The sequence below is a fragment of the Thalassophryne amazonica genome, chromosome 1 (assembly GCF_902500255.1).
Source record: "Thalassophryne amazonica chromosome 1, fThaAma1.1, whole genome shotgun sequence".
Taxonomy (NCBI): Eukaryota; Metazoa; Chordata; class Actinopteri; order Batrachoidiformes; family Batrachoididae; genus Thalassophryne; species Thalassophryne amazonica.
Window position 1 is genome coordinate 148981886 of NC_047103.1, and position 19559 is coordinate 149001444.

Here is a 19559-nt window from a genome sequence, read left to right on the forward strand (position 1 = left end):
TGCTCTGACATGAACTGTCAACTGTGGGACCTTATAAGTCGACAGGTGTGTGTCTTTCCAAATCATGGACAATCAACTGACTTTACCTCAGGTGGACTCCAAATAAGTTGTAGAACCATCTCAAGGATGATCAGTGGAAACAGGATGCACCTGAGCTCAATTTTGGCTTCATGGCAAAGGCTGTGAATACGTATGTACGTATAATTTCTTTGTTGTTGTTTTAATAAAGTGGCAAAAAAAATCTTTTTCACATTGTCATTATGGCGTATTGTGTGTAGAATTTTGAGGGGGAAAAAATAAGTTAATCCATTTTGGAATCAGGCTGTTACATAAAATGTGGAAAAAGTGATGCACTGTAAATACTTTCCGGATGCAGTGTATCTTAAAAATGTCCAAGTCAGTTCTCCATGAAGCTCCTCACCTATAACCACAGTCAACATCAACTCCCAGCATCCTTTGCAACTGTGGCATGGCATCATGTAAACACTGTGTATGAACACGCGGAATGCAGAGACACAGAAGCTTGCACCGCCGCCTCAGACTGAAGGGACGGTGTGATGCTGACAAACTTTGGAAGCTGCAGAAATCAGTCAGCTCCCCTCGAACCTTCCTCCCCGTCCTCCCCTTTCGCCTTTGTCTTCTTCCACCCAGCCACGGCCTGTCACTCAAAGCGCTCGTAGTTCCTGGTTTGCCGGATCCGTGGGACCATATCTAGCAGCAGCCTGCAGTGGAAGAGGAAAAAATAAATAAATAAACCCTCCAGCTGCACCTCCTCAGTGGTAGATAACTTCAACTGCCTTCACGTTTGAGGATCAGATTTCAAGGACTTAAACCTGATTAAATTAGACCCACTTAAAATAAATGACTAAAAATTATGGAACATGCTGTAACTTTTATTTTATAAGTTATATATCTATTGTTTTGTGCTGGTTTTTGTTTTGTGTGTTGTTTGTTCTGTGGGCACAAACAGCGATTGGTCAGCCTAAACCAGCAGGAGTTGAAATGTGAAATTTACAGGGTTGGTAGATGTCAGGAAAAACTCCCCGTGTACAAAAAATAGCCAGTGAAAAATGCTAGGTGGTGCAATAATTGAAAAACGTGTCAACACTAATAATTTTGATCCATGGGGTCAACCATAGGAAAACCTTCTACTGTTGTGATCAGTGGAGTGAGCCCGTTCTAATGGTGCAGGCCATGTGCATTTGCGCATGGAGAATGTTTTCACAATACTGTGAATCTCAATAATTGGACTGGAAACCTTAAAATTTGTTGCTGTTTGCAGTTTTCGTGGCTTTGTTTGACCATGTATGATGCTCTTTCCTTCATGTTGCATTTTGTCATTAATGGGTTTGGCAAACAGCATGAAACTGGGCAGGTATTATATACATGGCCTCTGTTGGAGTTAAGGTGCCAAATTTGGTGCAACTGCACCACTAGATGGTGCTGTAAAGCATGTTTTCGTTGAGTTTCAAAGCTACAAATTGCTCAAAATTTCATGTAGATTTTCCCTGAGAGTCCTACAAGGTAATGTTTATTATTAGACCAAATCAGTCAGTGGAGGAAGCCCTTTCCATGGCTATAGGCCACACCCATTTTTGCCATGATACTTTTTTGGAAAATTGCAAAATATGCCAAATCTACGTGAACTTGTCTGGATTTTTCCACACAGAAAGTCCAGATTGGTCTCAAAATGTTCTGTGTCATGACTCCATATTTATTAATTTCAGAGCTCTAACATACTCCAAAATTCATGTCGATCTTGCCTGAGTCTTACAGGGCTTCTCCATGGTCCCTGCTTGGGGCAGGCCTGGATCTGAAGTGGCGCGGGGGTGCATGGACCTTTAATATTATTTGCTTGGAAATCTAGTTTTATTTATTTTTGGTACAGTTCCAACAACAAATGTTTTTATTTTGTTTTGAAGAAAAAAAAAAATCTGTGAGGACTCACTTGACTCCATAGGCGAGGATGGTGAGGCCAATGAGGACACCTATTGTCCCGTCCAGGTACCACACCTTGGGTTCATGCTTGAACACTTCAGCGCTGATCAGGATAGAAAATCCCATCAATCCTCCAACCAGAGAGTTGAACCCTGGGGGGTATATAATTATATTAATTACAAGGTCTGTTAGAAAAGTATCCGACCTTTTTATTTTTTTCAAAAACCATATGGATTTGAATCACGTGTGATTGCATCAGCCAAGCTTGAACCTTCGTGCACATGCGTGAGTTTTTTCACGCCTGTCGGTTGTGTCATTCGCCTGTGAGCAGGCTTTGTGTGAGCAGTGGTCCACCCCTCTTGTCGAAGGTTCACGAAGGTTCAAGCTTGGCTGATGCAATCACACGTGATTCAAATCCATATGGTTTTTGAAAAAAATAAAAAGGTCAGATACTTTTCTAACAGACCTCGTAATTATATATGATTTGAGTATATAATTACTCAAATTTTAGAGTAAACATAAGAAACAAAAGAGAATATGAAACCATTCTTAAACTCTCAAATGATGCATAATGTATCTTAATTAAATAGTGCAAAGACTTTAAAGTGACTGAAGTGACTGTTGAACTGTTGGGTGGGTGGGGCCTGGTTTGGGAGGGTGCGCTGGTGCTGAGGGTTGTTAAGCCCCAAAACATTAATCAGCTGCAATCTGAAGACTAGTGAAAGATGAGTGTGAGCTACGACATGACAGTAAGAGAACTCTGAAAACCAACTAGATGACTAAAAATCAAAGCCTACGTATTGATTACGTAGTGCAACATACCGCTCTCTGCAGAACGACCTGATGAACCGAGAACATCCAACTGTGCAACTATTCTACAAACACAAATGCAGAGGAGCCCCCCCCCCCAAAAAAAAAATTCCAGGGGAGATCAGGATTTGCCACAGTTTGGGATGGAGGAAGTAAAGTTTTGGGAATCCACACGAGTAAGCGGAGGAGATGCTGGCTGGAGGAGATGTTTCAGCTGTTTGTCAGAGAGTAGAATTTGTTGAAAAGCCGTGAACTTCAATTCTGTTTATGTAAACAGGTGAAGTCAGGTGGTATGGCCCACTGTAGACATTATTCACCATGTGAACAAGCACAGTGGTGACAGTCACATCTGGGAGCATGCGCTGGTGCAGCACTTCACAACATCCACAACACCCAGACAGACCTCCATCCCCACATAGTAACCTATCAGCTGCAGCCAGGTGAAACGTGGGTGTGTCGGATCATGCACAGAGGAAAACACACCACATGGACAAAATGTTGATGCCGATATGTCCCCACTACGCAAGTGATGCTCCTCATCTTCGTCTGCCTAAATACAAAGTCTTTTTAAAAAAAAAAAAAAAAAACAGGAAGAAACCCGAAGCAGATCAGACTCAGTGAGGTGGCCATCTGCCACAGAAATTCTTTAAAGACAGAAGGACCAAGCTAGAGACAACATGCAATACCATAAATGTTGTAACTTAAAATTGAATTTTACAGCATTTGTCTCAATTTCAAAAAGCAGCAAACAAATACTGATGAAAACTGTCAGGAGTGTGTAATCTGGGATGGACGACCAAAAGCCAGATCTTAGATGCTGAACTGGTTGCAAATGAAATCTCTTGTTTTTTCTTTTTTTGGGGGGGGCTAAACTAAATTTAATCACATGAGCATATTTTTTATTTGAATAACAGGATTTTTGTGGATGCTACAAAGCGCAGCACCAGCGCATCCTCTCAGACTTGACTTGAATAACAGCAATAACACAACCAGTATGAATTACTGATCAATAATTTGTGAGGACATTTTGATTTTAGATCTGGATCCAGGATTATTAAGGGGAAGGAATTTAAACTCTATCCAAAATATGTCATTTATATGCCCCTCTGATTAGCAGGTTGATAATTTCCCCGCTGGTCTGCACCTACCGTCAGTGATGAGGGCTCGGCTGGTGAGAACTTTACCGAGCATGAACTTGAACACAGCCAGGATTACGCAGGCCAAGCCGCTGATGATGGCCACGCTGAAGAGGAAGTCATCCTGAGAAAAAGAGGTGGAGAACACGCCGAGTTACATTTCCTATTTTCTCATAATCTTACTGTCAGAACGGGAAGGTTTTCCGTTTGGTCACTTCAGGTCACAAACACTCTGACTCTTCGTGCTCTTTGTTCTTTCGCAGGTAAAATATTTTAATGTTACATTCGTGAGTCACTCTGGTTTTGAGATAAAGGCCAACAACAGATGATGAGAGATGGAGGGATGATGAGGGAAAGAGCCGCCAAGGCCTCAGTGCCTCTGCGGCAGCACTGTAGCCTCGGAGCTGTGAAAAGCTACTTTGGAGACGTTACAGACTTCAAGGAGAAACGGTGAGGGAGAACAACAAAAACATTTCATTAAGATCAGGCTGTGAAATAAAATCTGCTTCAGACATCAACACTGCAAAGATGCAATTTCACAAAGGGAGAGTTAGGAAATCCAGGATAGCAGAAAAACTGCGACTTGACCTATCCCAGTCTGTGCACCCTGGCTCAAAACATGATGGACAGCAGTGACTTTCCAAATATTCATTCCTTCATTCATCTTCTGACTCTTGTCTGGGTCATGTTGGCAGTAGACCAAGCAGCTCATCCAGCTCTTCCTAGTGGATCCAGAGGCATTCCCAAACCAGCTGGGAAATATCATCCCTCCAACGTTCCCTCCCTGGGTCTTCCACGGGGTCTCCTCCCAGTTGGACGTGCCTGGAAGACCTCCCTAGGGAGTGCACCAGATACCAGACAGAGGATTCTCATTTCGGCTGCTTATATCTGCTATCTTGTTCTTTTGGACATTACCCACAGTTGATGACCATACGTGAGAATAAGAGAGTCCCGCCTACTGGCTCAGCTCTTTCTTCACCAAGACAGACAGCAGGACCTCAGACACAGCACCCATTTGTCTAATCATCTCACGTTCCCATCTTACCCCCATTCGGGAACAAGATACCAAAACTCCTCCACTTGGGACAATTGGGCACTGCAGTAACATTTGAGGGGAGTCGCTAAAGGAATAAAATATGACACATGTGACGTAATTTCTCTACTTCTGGGGGAAAAACAATAGGTTTCAATAGGTTTTGGGGCAAATGACACACAAACAAAGTGAAAATGCAAAGAAAAAGTGATGATGCGGTGGAAAGTGGACATGTATTACAGTTTGTTTAGGACCCGGCGTACAAACGTCTCGAGGCAGTTTTGCAGGTGAGAGAACGGAGCCGCTCTGGTTAGCTGTGTAGGCTAACACTTACCAACACATCTCCCACTCCCTTCGTCTTCCCTCCTCCACTGGGAACCAAAAAAAAAAAAACACTTTGCAACTGGTTCGGTGATTGCAGCCAAAAACAAAACAGTACAAAATTTATCCGTGTGAAGTTATGCTGTGTATAAAATGCACAACGGCAGCTGAGGTCCCTGTAAGTGGTCAAAGCCCGCGATATCACGCCGGGTTCAAACGAGACCGCAGAGGGGACAATCCACCTGTTTCCAAAAAAGGAAAAGTTCACAGATTTGAGTGCTGATCCTCATCCCAGCAGCTTGACAGGTATACATAAAAAAAAAAAAAGATAAGAAAAAAATTTGAGGCTAAAAATGCCTCTGACCAAGAATGTGGTCAAACTACAATCCACAAACACAGCACTGTAATTCTTGCTAACCCCTCAGCATTACAGCAGTTTTGCTAATCGCTCCAACATGAATCAGATTAGTTATATTTTTGCAGAAACATTTCCAGTCATTTGCTAGTGTAGTGCAGATTCATATATACATAATTTATTTATTTTTTCACTAAATGACAGACGAGGAGTACAGCTTTGTTTTGAAAGCTAACTGATGCTAATTGGAAGCGGAAAATGAGCGCTAACACTCAAGCCTCGAAAAGACCTCCTGCGTATTTTTGCTGCCTCCTGAAGCAGCTGCTGCTTCATCACCATTTCATAATGTAGAGGGAGGCACAGAAAGCCAAAGTATTTGATCAGCACAGCAAGGAGACCCGTGACGCTAAAAATAAAAACAAGTAAAGGTGGGTCAAAAAATCAACAATGGATTTGAAAGCTGAATTTTGAGGCAGAGTGAGATCTGACAAACAGTCGGCACAATTAGCAAAAACTAAATATCGTTTTCCTTTACAGTTATGTTAATGATTAGTTTTCTGTAACCTAAGGGCATATTCTGATATTTCACAAAACCAAAAATATTTAGTTCATTTTTGGTAACTGTGGAGTTGCGTCAGGAGGGGCATCTGGTGTAAAACTTGCACCAAATCAACAGGCAGATCCATCTCTGAACTGCTGTGGCGACCCACGAGTGGGGAAAAAAAAATGGAGGAACTTACTGACTTATAGCCATTTGGACGTTTGAGCTAAATATACAGAATTAGGATCCATTTTTGTTCAAAGCACACCCCTGAATCAGTCCAGACAAAAACCAAAGATGAAAACGTTCATGGAATTATTGAATTTCTGAATAGACCACATGCTACTATTTGCACCAGATTTTATACTGACGTCAGGCATGACCACCGATGTACCGTATTACTGACAATGCAAACTCAAGTTAACGTTAACATAGGTGGTTATGCGTTAACGGCTGGTATGTGAAATGTGACCACACTTATCCATGGTTGGGACTAACATTTAGCAGCTGGCGCTAACAGTTTGGTTGGAAAACATTCATCAGTGTCAAAAAGCAAGCATTTTTCCAAACATTCCTGAGTGTCTTTTGTGCTCCCGCCAATGTAAAACTCCTTGTGAGCATGACACTGGAAAAACTGATCTTTTATTTCTGCACTACCTTGGAGTGCTGACACTTGATGCACGCACTTGCATGCATGTCGTTGTGACGATCCCACCCGCTGTGTTCCCAGCTGGATGCCGTGCTTTGTTACACCGACTGACACCCGCTGAGTGCTGGATGCTGTATATATAAAATAACTATTTCGTAGCGAATTAATAACTTTCTCTGCAAGTTGGCTACTGAAAACAGCTCTAATCGCTTCCTGAATCACAGCAGACTGCTCCAGCCCAGAGCTGTTCGCACGCGTGCGCCGAACGAGCTGGAGAAAGTATTTGGATCCGTCTATAAAGCTAATTATTAGTCATGTTTACATTGTCATGCTGTAAAGGTATGTCTATGATAGATTTAACATCTCATTATAATCATTCAGACGAGCTGCGCTCTGATGCGGTGCGCTGACACAACCACTCACTCTGTTCACTTCTTTACTCCACTTGACAAACTGCATGTAGTGTTGGTGAGCTGATCGCGCCACACTGCTCGACATTTATGCGTGAAACATTTTTTGAACATTGCAAAATTCTCTTTGCACAATTGCACGCACCAACAACCCTCTCGCGTTCAGTCTGCACCCATTAAAGATGAATTTACTCCCCTGCACAACACAGGGCGTTCAAGTGTGTGCATCAAAGTCGTGCAAGTGTCAGTGGACAGTAACTTTGCTTGGTGCCTTCGTCTGGAGGGCAGCACACATTATGAAGGTGATTGGCAGAAGCCTTTTGGATCCTCCCCTTCGCTACCACCATTACCAGTGTGCTTGCTCATGGGCTGGGTTAAAGGCGAAACCTTGCTTATGTGCATTGGGTTGGGGAAACTTGGAAACAAACAAAGGGAAAGCCTCCTTTTGGTGGAAGAATCAACAACAGAGACAGTGGCAGCTGTAATGAGTGTGCAATCGAGCGCACCACACCGTAATATTTGCATGTTTAATGATCACCATTACAACCCTCCACGGCATTACTTGGGGATGATTATTGCCTGGCAACAGGGTGATAAAGCTATTTCAGGTGGTGCGAATGCTCCTGGGTCATTAGACCTGCGATTTGTGACATTCTTCATCAGCCATAGCGATGCGCTGAAACATCATTCATCTTCATCCCATGCAGAAATAATTTTTTAGTGAAAACAAATGAACGCCGCTGCAGGCCTGCTTCCCCCTGCTTTAACCCAATTTGTTTGAAGGCACCGATTCTAAGACATCCTCAAAAACCAGCGGAACCTTTCTTTTTAAGAAATGTCTTTATTTACTTAAATTTAACCATTCAAGTCTATCTCGCTCTAGAGAATAAAGAAAAAACAAATACTGTTCAGTGTCAATGTGCTCAGCATCATCGGCCTTGAGTCTTGCTTTTACAAATGTTTCTGAGAATACCCGGCATTTTCAGAAGATCGATTACAATGTTACGCTTTATGCCAGAAGGCTGAGATATTTTTCATTGTTTCTGCCAAGTCCCACTTGTAAACACACATGGTGCATCCAGAAAGTATTCACAGCGCTTTACTTTTTCCACACTTTATGTTCCAGCCTTATTCCAAAATGGATGAAATTCATTTTTTTCCTCAAAATTCTACACCCCAAAATAACAATGTGAAAAGTTTATATTTTGTTTTTTGATTGTTGGAAATTTATTAAAAATAAAAACCTAAGAAATCACTTGTACAAAAGTATTCACAGCTTTTCGCATGAAGCTCAAAATTGAGCTCAAGTGCTTCCTGTTTTCATGGATCATCCTTAAGATGTTTCTACAGCTTAATTGGAGTCCACCTGGGGTAAATTCAGTTTACCCCAGATTGGACATGATTTGGGAAGACCGCACACCTGTCTACATATAAGTGTATGTACTGTAGACCTCTGAGACAGGATTGTCTCAAGGCATCAATCTGGGAAAGGGTACAGAAACATTTATGCTGCTTTGAAGGTCCCAATGAGCAGAGTGGCCTCCATCCTCCATTAACAGGACGAGGTTCAAATCCACCAAGACTCTTCCTAGAGCTAGCTGCCCGTTTAAACTGAGCAATTAGGGGAGTAGAGCCTTAGTCAGGGAGGTGACCAAGAACCCGATTGTCACTCTGTCAGAGGTCCAGCAGTCCTCTGTGGAGAGAGGAGAACCTTCCAGAAGGACAACCATCTCTGCAGCAATCCACCAATTGGGCCTGTATGGTAGAGCGGCCAGATGGAAGCCACTCTGGAGTTTGCCAAAAGACACCTGAATCTGGGGAAGGGTACAGAAAGATTTCTGGTGCTTTGAAGGTCCCAATGAGAACAGTGACCTCCATCATCCATAAATGGAAGACGTTCGGATCCACCAGGACTCTTCCTAGAGCTGGCCGCTCGTCTAAACTCAGCGATGGAGGGAGAAGGGCCTTAGTCAGGGAGGTGACCAAGAACCCGATGGTCACTCTGTCAGAGCTCCAGCATTCCTCTGTGGCGAGGAGAACCTTCCAGAAGGACAATCATCTCTGCAGGCACGCACTCACACAGCATCAGCAACATAGCGATACTGAAGAATGTTATTTGAATTGAATTTTAAAAGAAATAAATTCATTTTAAAAAATCAAAGACTCATCAAATAAATATATTGATGTCAATGCATTTTCAGCACGGACATCAGTGGTTACGTCAAGTAAACGTGGCAGCCCTATGTGAGAGCTTGCGCTGGCAGACAGAGGCAGACTGCTGCTCCACCTCCACCTTCCAAAAGTTGCCATCTGTCTGCCACAACCAGCATACCTGTGTACAGTATGCTGCAGAGAAATGTGCCACATGGCCATCATACTGTAGTTGATGTTTCCTCACAATGCAAGTCGTACACGTCATCTGAATCTTCCCTATGTAACTGTTTATTTGACACAATTAATCCATGGACTAGGACCCAAGGATTCTTCACCAAACGCGTTTGGTCATTGCCTAATGTTGCTGCTTAGAGACCAAGTCTTACAACCTGCTGTGGTGTAATCAGAGAATCAGAGTACATCGGAATCTACAGTCAGACTGGTTGCACCAGGATTCTGAAGATCACCAAACACCTCTGTCCAGCGGCTTCCTAACTCCATAAACCCTTCGTAGATGCTGTTCAATGCGACAATCTGAGATCCCAGAGATGTGAATGTCACTGCCAAGATAGGTAAATCTCTCAACAACATCAGCATTTTGACAACATACACACTACTGATGCTATAGTGCACCAATTCACTGAAAGCTTGGAGGTTAGCCTTGATCCAGGACAATCACAAACCCAGATATTCAGAGGTCTCACTCAGCCTCTCAAGTGCTAGCATTGATTCCACATACAGCACAGTATCATCCATAATGTCAAGGTTAGTAAAACTATCCTCACTGACAAAGGAACCAGAGTTGCTGGACTCTATGACACTGTCCAACACCAAAGCCATGCAAGAGGTGAAGAGAATAGGAGCCAAATGACTCTGAGAAATGTTAGAATTCAATGGGAAGAATTCAGAGACAGGCTCCACGTTGCAATCACAGGGCTGGTGTACAGGTCAGCTGTGGCATCCCACCAAATTCTCAGGATGTCCCAGAAAGCATCCCATTCAACCATCTCAAAATTCACAAGCTCCAAACAACCACTGCTGATGTTCCCCCTTGTCATCAGTGAGTGCTCTCAGATTCAGCACATGGTCAGTGGTTGACATCTTGGTAATTAAACAAGACTGTGCTGGTCACTGAGAAAGATCCTTGCAAGTACCTGACCCGGCACAGTGTGACATCCTTGTAATTGTTGTATTCCAGCCAGTCACAGTTTCTTCCTACAGAGGGACAACAAGTCTTTTGTTCTGCCTGCTGGGGATGATACCATCTTCCACATGGAAAGAAAGATTGCTTGCAATGTCAGGAGAACATCTCCACCTGCCACAAACTGGATTCTGCAGATCACTGCAGCTTGACCTTCTCTCGGCTGTTCCACCACCTTAAAAATGTCAACAAGAGCCGGTGGTTCACAGCTGACTGGCAGATAAGAACAATGGCACCAGAGATGTCCAACATCCTGGCAGGAGGATCAACCTCATAACTGCTCTAAATAGCCAGTCCAACAGGACAGTACAGCAGTGAGATGTGTCTGTACCATGCCATCACTTGTCGTGAGTGTGAGAGGATGACGAGAATGATGAGGTGTCTGCCAGCAAGCAGTGGATTGTGACTCCACTGCATGATTTTTCAGAGCGTCGTCAGAGATGAAACAATGACGTGAACGAACTCCCACATTCAGTTTGGGTCATTTGTTGTGTCTTTGTTTGCAAGTCCTCCACTCAAGACTGCATGCAAACTCTTACAAAACAATGTGATTTTGAAGTCTAGCCAAATAAAGTCTGGGACACCACATTAAGCAGTATGCAGGACTTCAACCAAATCCATGATGGACAAAGACGTGTGCTCTTGTCTTTTATCAGATCTACAAGGTCAAAATAACCAGAATCATCTGCATTTCCTCTGCAGTCTCCTTGGATATGCAAGCTGCAGTTTTATGCAAATCATGGAAATAACGACACTGCTTGAATGTTTGTGTTGGATGATGAGCAGTGCACAGAAGAGACCAGTTATTATTAGATCCAGGCCAAATGCCAAAAGACCTCCTTGCATCCTAAATGAAATCCTGAAAACTGGTGCTACAGCCTAGACAGCAGACTAATCTTGGCTGGTCAAAGAGGTATATTTGGCCACACTGTAAAAACAGAACTCTCAAATTCAGTTTTCTGTCATTTGCAATATTATGGGCAAAAGGTGAGTTTGGGTGTTTCTTGAATTTTGATGCAAAGTGACACCTGCTTTGTTAGAAACTAGAGTTTATCATTGTTACATTTGGAATGGGGGGAAAAACATCTGTATTTTCCAGACTATATCGCACACCTTTTTTTTTTAACTTGTTTGACTGGTCCAGCAATTTTCAAGTGACATACATATTAAAAATACTGCATTATCATCTATGGCCACAAGATATAAAAATTATTAGTAAGAAACCTCATTGTGAGCCAACCAACCCCTTGTTTGCCCATTTGCATATTTTGACATTTTGGGACTTGATTGATTACATCATAATACAAATTTGTTCAAAGCGAACAAAATGACTTCTGCCACAACACGTCCAGGACCTGTTTGAAATGAGGGACTTCAGTTACAATTTACGAGGAACATTATTATTTCAGAAATCAAAGATTCTAACTACCGCAAAAAGTCATTGTATTTCTGTCAAAGGTATAAATATTTGGAATAATTGCCCGGATAATATAAAATCACTCGGTAGTTTGGGTGGTTTTAAAAGGCTCTATAAAAATTATGTGAGTACTTGCCATGGCGTGTTAAATTAGGTTTATTGATTCTGTTGTGTTGCGATTGATTGTGTTCTGATTCTGTTGTGCACTGCTGCTTGCATGTTTGTGTTTTTTTGAAATTCAAATTCATGGATCAATGTATACTTTGTAGCAGTTATGATGGGTATATGTATAATTTTATATACATATGTACGAGGTCTGTTAGAAAACTATCCGACCTTTTTATTTTTTGCAAAAACCATATGGATTTGAATCACGTATGATTGCATCAGACAAGCTTGAACCTTCGTGCGCATGCGTGAGTTTTTTTCACGCCTGTCGGTTGCGTCATTTGCCTGTGAGCAGGCTTTGAGTGAGCAGTGGTCCACCCCCCTCGTCGGATTTTTATTACGAGTAAAATGTCTGAACGATTTGGAGCTTTGCTGCATCAAATTTTTCCAGAAACTGTGAGACAGCCAGGTGGACACCATTTGGAAAATTCAGATGGCTTTCAGGGACGATTTTATGGGGATCACACAGATTAAGGAGTGTTACAGCCGGTTTAAAGACCACCCACAGCGGCTGAGAGCGCGCCACGCTCCGAGCAGCGATCGATAGGCTGAAACGACCAGATCATTTCCAAAGTGAAGGCTGTGTAGATCCGGGACGTCGTCTGACTACCACAGAAATGGCAGAAGACGTGGACATCAGCACTTTTTCGGCACATTCCACTGTTACAGGAGTTTTTGTCATGGAAAGAGGATTGCGCCACAGAGCCGCGAATGGCGCGGGACAAAAGCACCTCCGTTTTGGTCTCACAGGACGGCTTTCAGATGGCTTTAAGACGGCTTTTGGTGGCTTTTCAGTCGTGTGACTATCCGAGAAATTGTGGATGAGCTGGACATGCCAGAACATGTCCTGTGAGGCTTCAACATGGCGTGTTGAAGCCATGCGGCTCCGTCCCAATGCGCGAATTCCTCCGCACGTCTGTCTCAATGTGCCGAAAAAGTGCTGATGTCCACGTCTTCTGCAATTTCTCTGGTAGTCAGACGATGTCCCGGATCAACACAGCGTTCAGTTTGGAAATTAACGGCACATTCCACTGTTACAGGAGTTTTTGTCATGGAAAGAGGACCTTCATATGCTCTTGGATAAAGATATGGAATAACCATCATACAATGTAACACACATTGCTTTCACATAGTGGGAAAGCCAGAGGACAACAAGGAGGGTGACTGGGCAAAGGTGAGGATAACTATTGTATAATATTATACAAAAGTATAATCAAAATGTTTACATACATTTAGTGAGGTAAACATGCACACGATTAGCCTCTTGAAGTTTTGATTTGTGTAAAAGAAGCAGTTTATGTCTTTGTTCCACATACAGTACCATTAATTACCACAATAGTTACTGCTGGCTAATGCAGTGTTTGCCTTATAAATAAATAATATGCTGTTCCATGAAGCAGTACCTTCCCATTTCAAAAATAAATGCGATCTATGTTTTTTTTTCCTCTTCATGATGCATTTTTGGACAGATGCAACTAATACTCGACATATGGTCCAGAAAATGTGGTAAATAAAAGCAAAAGACTTTTCTTTATATAAAATGTGTTTAAGTAAAAACAATTCTCTGCAACATGAACTCAATAAATAGAATCACTGCTGTACTTTTTTCTTTTTTACTCATCAATTTAACATAAATAAAAGATGTTCAGTGCCTTGGAAGTGTTCTTGTATCCATCGACTGACTTGCTTAACTTGTAAAAGCAGTGATTTATTGGTGTCATATTAAATGTTGAGCACACTCAAATCTAACATTAAAATAATTACATAAACCTTCTCAGCGTCAAAAAGACATTTGTGAGGGTTTGTTGGTAAATTCTTACCACTTCAGGCAGCAACTTAGTGGCCAGATCGTGGATGGCCTTACCCATAATGCACAGGGAGGATAGGATGAAAATCACGCCCAGTATGACACAGGATCTGTAAAGGAAAAGAGAATCAGCTGTGGTGTAACTCAGAGTACATCATAATCTACACAAACAATACTAAATTGCGGCTATTTTAAGAAAACTTGGTCTCCCCAAAATCTTAATCTAATGTAATATTTCTTCATGAACAAAGAAAGTGGTGTAAAAACACTGTCATAGATTTCAAAGAGTTTTGTTTGATTTAAGTCACTAAAAGCATTTTATTTGCTGAAATTACCATCTATGTTTCTATAACCGCTTAATATCACTGGCTTACAAGCAAAAAATGGGAATATAATAAATAATAATGTCCAAAATGGTAGTATTAGCTAAATTCGTGACGCAGTTTGCAACACAGATGGTATGAACACACTTACTCATTTATCGTATGGCTAGCAGCTTTACTAATGAGCAAATTCGCTACCATCACTGACTCTTCTTGTTAGCACCTAGCTGGCTTGGAAATTAGCTTGTTCTGTTTCCATTAATAGAGTAACACCAGGCTGCTTCCCGGTTGGGAACTTTATTAACTAGTTTGACATGGTAGTTGTGTTGTTATGTACTTGATGAAGAGTAGCTCTGCGCTGACAACACAGCAGCTGCAGCACCACCCAGTGGTCAGGCTGATACATGTCAACAAAGATCCTAATGTGACTGCTACATAACTACTCAAAATACTCAAGGAATATTATTGAAACTGGGAATAAAGCACAAACATTTCATGTATAATAGAAGATATACCTTACCGAATTTTCATGTATGTATTTCTCTGCAACTGTTAACTTATTCAACAAAGTTTCTGTGTAGGCTCTCAGTTGTCCAGGTGGTTTCCATAGTAGAGAAGCTTGAATCTTCGACTGGACTGGGTTGCTTGACGTGAGGATGTTTCGCTTCAAATCACAGAAGCTTCCTCAGCTAAAATTCTTGCTCTGGTAGTCTGACTTCTGTCTTGACTCTTGTAGAGAAGAATAAACTCTACAAGAGTCAAGACAGAAGTCAGACTAACAGAGCAAGAATTTTAGCTGAGGAAGCTTCTGTGATTTGAAGCGAAACATCCTCACGTCAAGCAACCCAGTCCAGTCGAAGATTCAAGCTTCTCTACTTATTCAACAAATTATTTCAATATGCAAAATCATCACATGAGAAGAACAGGTGATGCTTATGAAGCAAATTGACAACAGCAGCATCATTGGGCAGCGGCGGCTGCATCATTGGGCAGCGGCGGCTGCATCAGTGGGCAGCGGCGGCTGCATCATTGGGTGGCAGCAGTTGATGGTGTTTAGTTATGACACTGGGTTTCAGCTTTAGGAGTGAACAAATCCCTCAGAGTCCCCACAATGATTAAAACCCACAATCTCTCCAAAGGCTGAGTTTTTATTAGAGCCTCGTCTGGAGCCAGAAGAGGTAACCACGGCAACACTCAGCACCATGCTTGGATGTCCACAGCAGGACAGAGACACCAGAGGATTCAGTCCCCACTAACAGGCCCCCTGCTGATTCTGTCACACTGTGAATGTAAAAGTGATGTCAGCTGCTCGCTGTAACGCCCGAACAGGAGCGAGATCAGTGCAAGATTTCTTCTTCATAATTACCTCTACCAAGGAGGTTATGTTTTCGGTCGCGTTTGTTTGTTTGTCTGTCTGTTTTTCAGCAGGATAACTCAAAACGTTTTGTACGGATTTTGATGAAATTTTGTGGAGTGGTTGGAAATGACAAGAGGAACAAGTGATTACATTTTAGTGGTGAGCCGGATCATGATCCGGATCCAGGAATTTTTTTAAAGGATTCTTCACCATTGCGGGATAGGGGGAATTTTGACATTCTAGTTTCTAACTCCACAAAAACAAGGCAGAAAGGCTTGAAAAAAAATTAGGGTGTAACATAGTCAAATGTTCTATCAGACAACAAAGTTTGGTGATGATCGGATCCGGATTCCGGACCTGGTGATCCAGAATATGCAAAAATATAGGGAAAATAGAAAATGTGTCAGTGTGAGGTGACAAATGAAGCTAGAGATGCACAACTAACACCAAATTGTAGCTGAATCTGTACTGATTCAGTAAGGTGTCATCAGATTTGATGTAGCTTCAAATATTATGGAGCTAGACCCAGAAGAAAACCGCCATTACCGAAAAATCGTTTTTATACAATAACTTTTGAACTAATAAAGACATAAAAGTGATTCCAAGTTCCAGTGGTATGTTTTCATGGTCAAGGATGTCAAATATACAGGAAAGAAAAGTGTATGTATCATAGTTTTGGTTGTAACACTGGATTGTTGAATAGATCACTGTGCCAAGGAGGGAATCTCTTTAGGGTCAGTGACCCTATGGCCTTGGCGGAGGTTTGCACTCTCTGAGTGCTTCTAGTTTTAATTGTGCATTCATAATAATTACATTTAGTGGATGAAAAAAACTGACCTTATTGCCTTCAGAGCGAATCCAGACTGTGAAATTAATTTTTGTATTTTACCAACTTTGTTGATATTTGATAATTGAAGACACTAATACACATATTCAGTATGTAGTACATATAATTTATGCTTGAACAGTCAGAAATATTAATATCGCATCATAACATCAGATTTGTTGCCACAGTTTGCTATGTAGTATTTCAGGGCTGCTATTCTGCACATATCCACTAGGAGGCGTCACTCACATCCAATAAAAACTGTCACCAGATCAGTTAACCTGCTAAAATCCCTGTTATGTATTTTCCCTCTTTGCGCCAACAGCTGTTCACCTTCATTTCCCTGCCAGGTGACTCGTCTGTCAGCTGAATCTGGTATTCTGATTTTATTCACGCAATGTTCCAGATGAAGTGTAGCATCAGAAACTTCCCACTTCCAACCTCAAAGTGTTCTGGCCACCAGACATCAGAGTGTAAACCAGAGAGATGGCTCATTGAGCCATATCAGTGCTGGTGTTAAACGTTTGAGTAGAGAAGTTAATATTCTAAAAGAATCTAACATTTACACACGGATTTATTGGTCTCTATATTCCCCAAAGGGAGATGACGGTACCTGCAGGGATGCTTTGATTTACCCTCAGCACATGCACAAATGGTGTGCACGTGCTTGCTTGTCATATGCCACTTAGAACCCTATTTTGAGGGATCTATAACTCTCTCTATAACAGTCTGAAACACAGAATTCAAATTGTTTTGGGGGAGTGCCGCTGCTACTCCACGCTGCTTGTTTCTAACAGTGTGCTTCTATCTATAATATAATAGCCAAGTGGTCTCTGTGTGTATGTGTGTGTGTGCATGCGTGCGTGTGTATGGCTTTGATCACGGAGAAACTGGGGAGAGCTTGCATTTGCCATTTAATATGCTTAAGTATTTTGGGTCAAGGATGAACACTGCAAAAATGGAAAGTTGACAGGACTAATATTTTATGAGAAATTAGCAATATTAGCTAACAGTAAACAATGGACATGTGCTGCAATGCACCATGGACTTTGGGGTTTTAAATGTTATTGTGCTTCATGTTAGTTTAGCAGTGTTGTTACTGTTACTGATTTCTTGAGTTTTTGTAGTTCAGTTGGTTTAGTCAGTTTAGTTAAGTGTCATGTTGATGTTACCATAAGTGAAACGTGTAGTGTGTCTGTCTTCCGCCACATCTCTGTTTGTGGGTGTGTAAAAATAAAAGCGCCTGCTTGTGGCAGAATGCAGAAAAGACAAAAAGCTCTGCGTGCATGCGTGTTTGTGTGTGTGATTTTATTTGGTAAGTTCAATGTAAGTACACAATATAATTATAAATATGTTAAAAATACATGGATGACACAAGAAAGTGAAACCACTTACCGTATTTTCCGCACCATAAGGCGCACCTAAAAGCCTTAAATTTTCACAAAAATCGGCCGTGCGCCCTATAATCTGGTGCGCCTTATGTGCACACTGAATTCCAAAATCTGTAAAAACGACCGACGTTGTCTTTGACCGTCGGAATATCGGACCATTTCCCGCTGACACAAGGATGTAATACATAAAGTACGTACGCTAGCAACCTAGAGTATGTGGGTTGTCAATAAAGTAACGGTCCTTTTTATTTTTTTCAAAAACTATATGGATTTCATTCATATGTTTTTACGTCAGACATGCTTGAACCCTCGTGCGCATGCGTGAGTTTTTCCACGCCTGTCGGTGACGTCATTCGCCTGTGAGCACTCCTTGTGGGAGGAGTCGTCCAGCCCCTCGTCGGAATTCCTTTGTCTGAGAAGTTGCTGAGAGACTGGCGCGTTGTTTGATCAAAATTTTTTCTAAACCTGTGAGACACATCGAAGTGGACACGGTTAGAAAAATTAAGCTGGTTTTCAGTGAAAATTTTAACGGCTGATGAGAGATTTTGAGGTGATTCTGTCGCTTTAAGGACTTCCCACGGTGCGAGACGTCGTGCAGCGCTCTCAGCCGCCGTCGTCAGCCTGTTCAAGCTGAAAACCTCCACATTTCAGGCTCTATTGATCCAGGACGTCCTGAGAGAACAGAGAAGTTTCAGAAGAAGTCGGTTTCAGCATTTTATCCGGATATTCCACTGTTAAAGGAGATTTTTTTAATGAAAGACGTGCGGACGGGTCCGCGCGTCGGGACGCAGCCGACGCGGTGCGGCGGCACAGGAAAAACACCTCCGTGTTGATAACCATTTGTAAAATCCAGGCGGCTTTTGATGGCTTTCAGTGGAGTGAGTATATGAGAAATTGTTTGACAGGCAGGACATGTTCCAACTTGTCCTTAAGGCTTTCAACAGAGGTGTTTTTCCTGTGGCGGAGCGTCGCGGCGGCTGCGTCCCGACGCGCGGACCCGTCCGCATGTCTTTCATTAAAAAAATCTCCTTTAACAGTGGAATATCCGGATAAAATGCTGAAACCGACTTCTTCTGAAACTTCTCTGTTCTCTCACGACGTCCTGGATCAATAGAACCTGAAATGTGGAGGTTTTCAGCTTGAACAGGCTGACGACAGCGGCTGAGAGCGCTGAGCGACGTCTCGCACCGTGGGAAGTCCTTAAAGCGACAGAATCACCTCAAAATCTCTCATCAGCCCTTAAAATTTTCACTGAAAACCAGCTTAATTTTTCGAACCATGTCCACTTCGATGTGTCTCACAGGTTTAGAAAAAATTTTGATCAAACAACGCGCCAGTCTCTCAGCAACTTCTCAGACAAAGGAATTCCAAAGAGGGGCTGGACGACTCCTCCCACAAGGAGTGCTCACAGGCGAATGACGTCACCGACAGGGGTGGAAAAACTCACGCATGCGCACAAGGGTTCAAGCATGTCTGACGTAAAAACATATGAATGAAATCCATATAGTTTTTGAAAAAAATAAAAAGGACCGTTACTTTATTGACAGCCCACGTACGTACCCTGGCAGCGATAAACCAATCAGAGAACATTACGTAATATGTAAAGTACGTACGCTGGTAGCGTAGAGTACGTACGCTGACAGCGATAAACCAATCAGAGAAGAGTCCGTGAGTCCGTGGTACGTACACTTACCTCCGCCACTCCTCCGGTAGTTACCGTAT

The 19559-nt window shown here is 42.3% G+C and overlaps 1 protein-coding gene across 1 annotated transcript in view; it reads right to left on the minus strand.

The window, feature by feature from the left end:
- Nucleotides 1-459: 459 nt before the first annotated feature.
- LOC117515277 (transmembrane protein 163-like) overlaps nucleotides 460-19559 on the minus strand; it is an 86417-nt gene continuing 67317 nt past the window's right edge. The window contains exons 5-8 of the mRNA XM_034175766.1: nucleotides 13954-14050; nucleotides 3897-4008; nucleotides 1949-2090; nucleotides 460-722 (exon numbers count right to left, since the gene is read on the minus strand). Of these exons, the coding sequence (XP_034031657.1) occupies nucleotides 662-722; nucleotides 1949-2090; nucleotides 3897-4008; nucleotides 13954-14050 (412 nt within the window). The 3' untranslated portion in view covers nucleotides 460-661. The remainder of the gene's footprint in view (nucleotides 723-1948; nucleotides 2091-3896; nucleotides 4009-13953; nucleotides 14051-19559) is intronic.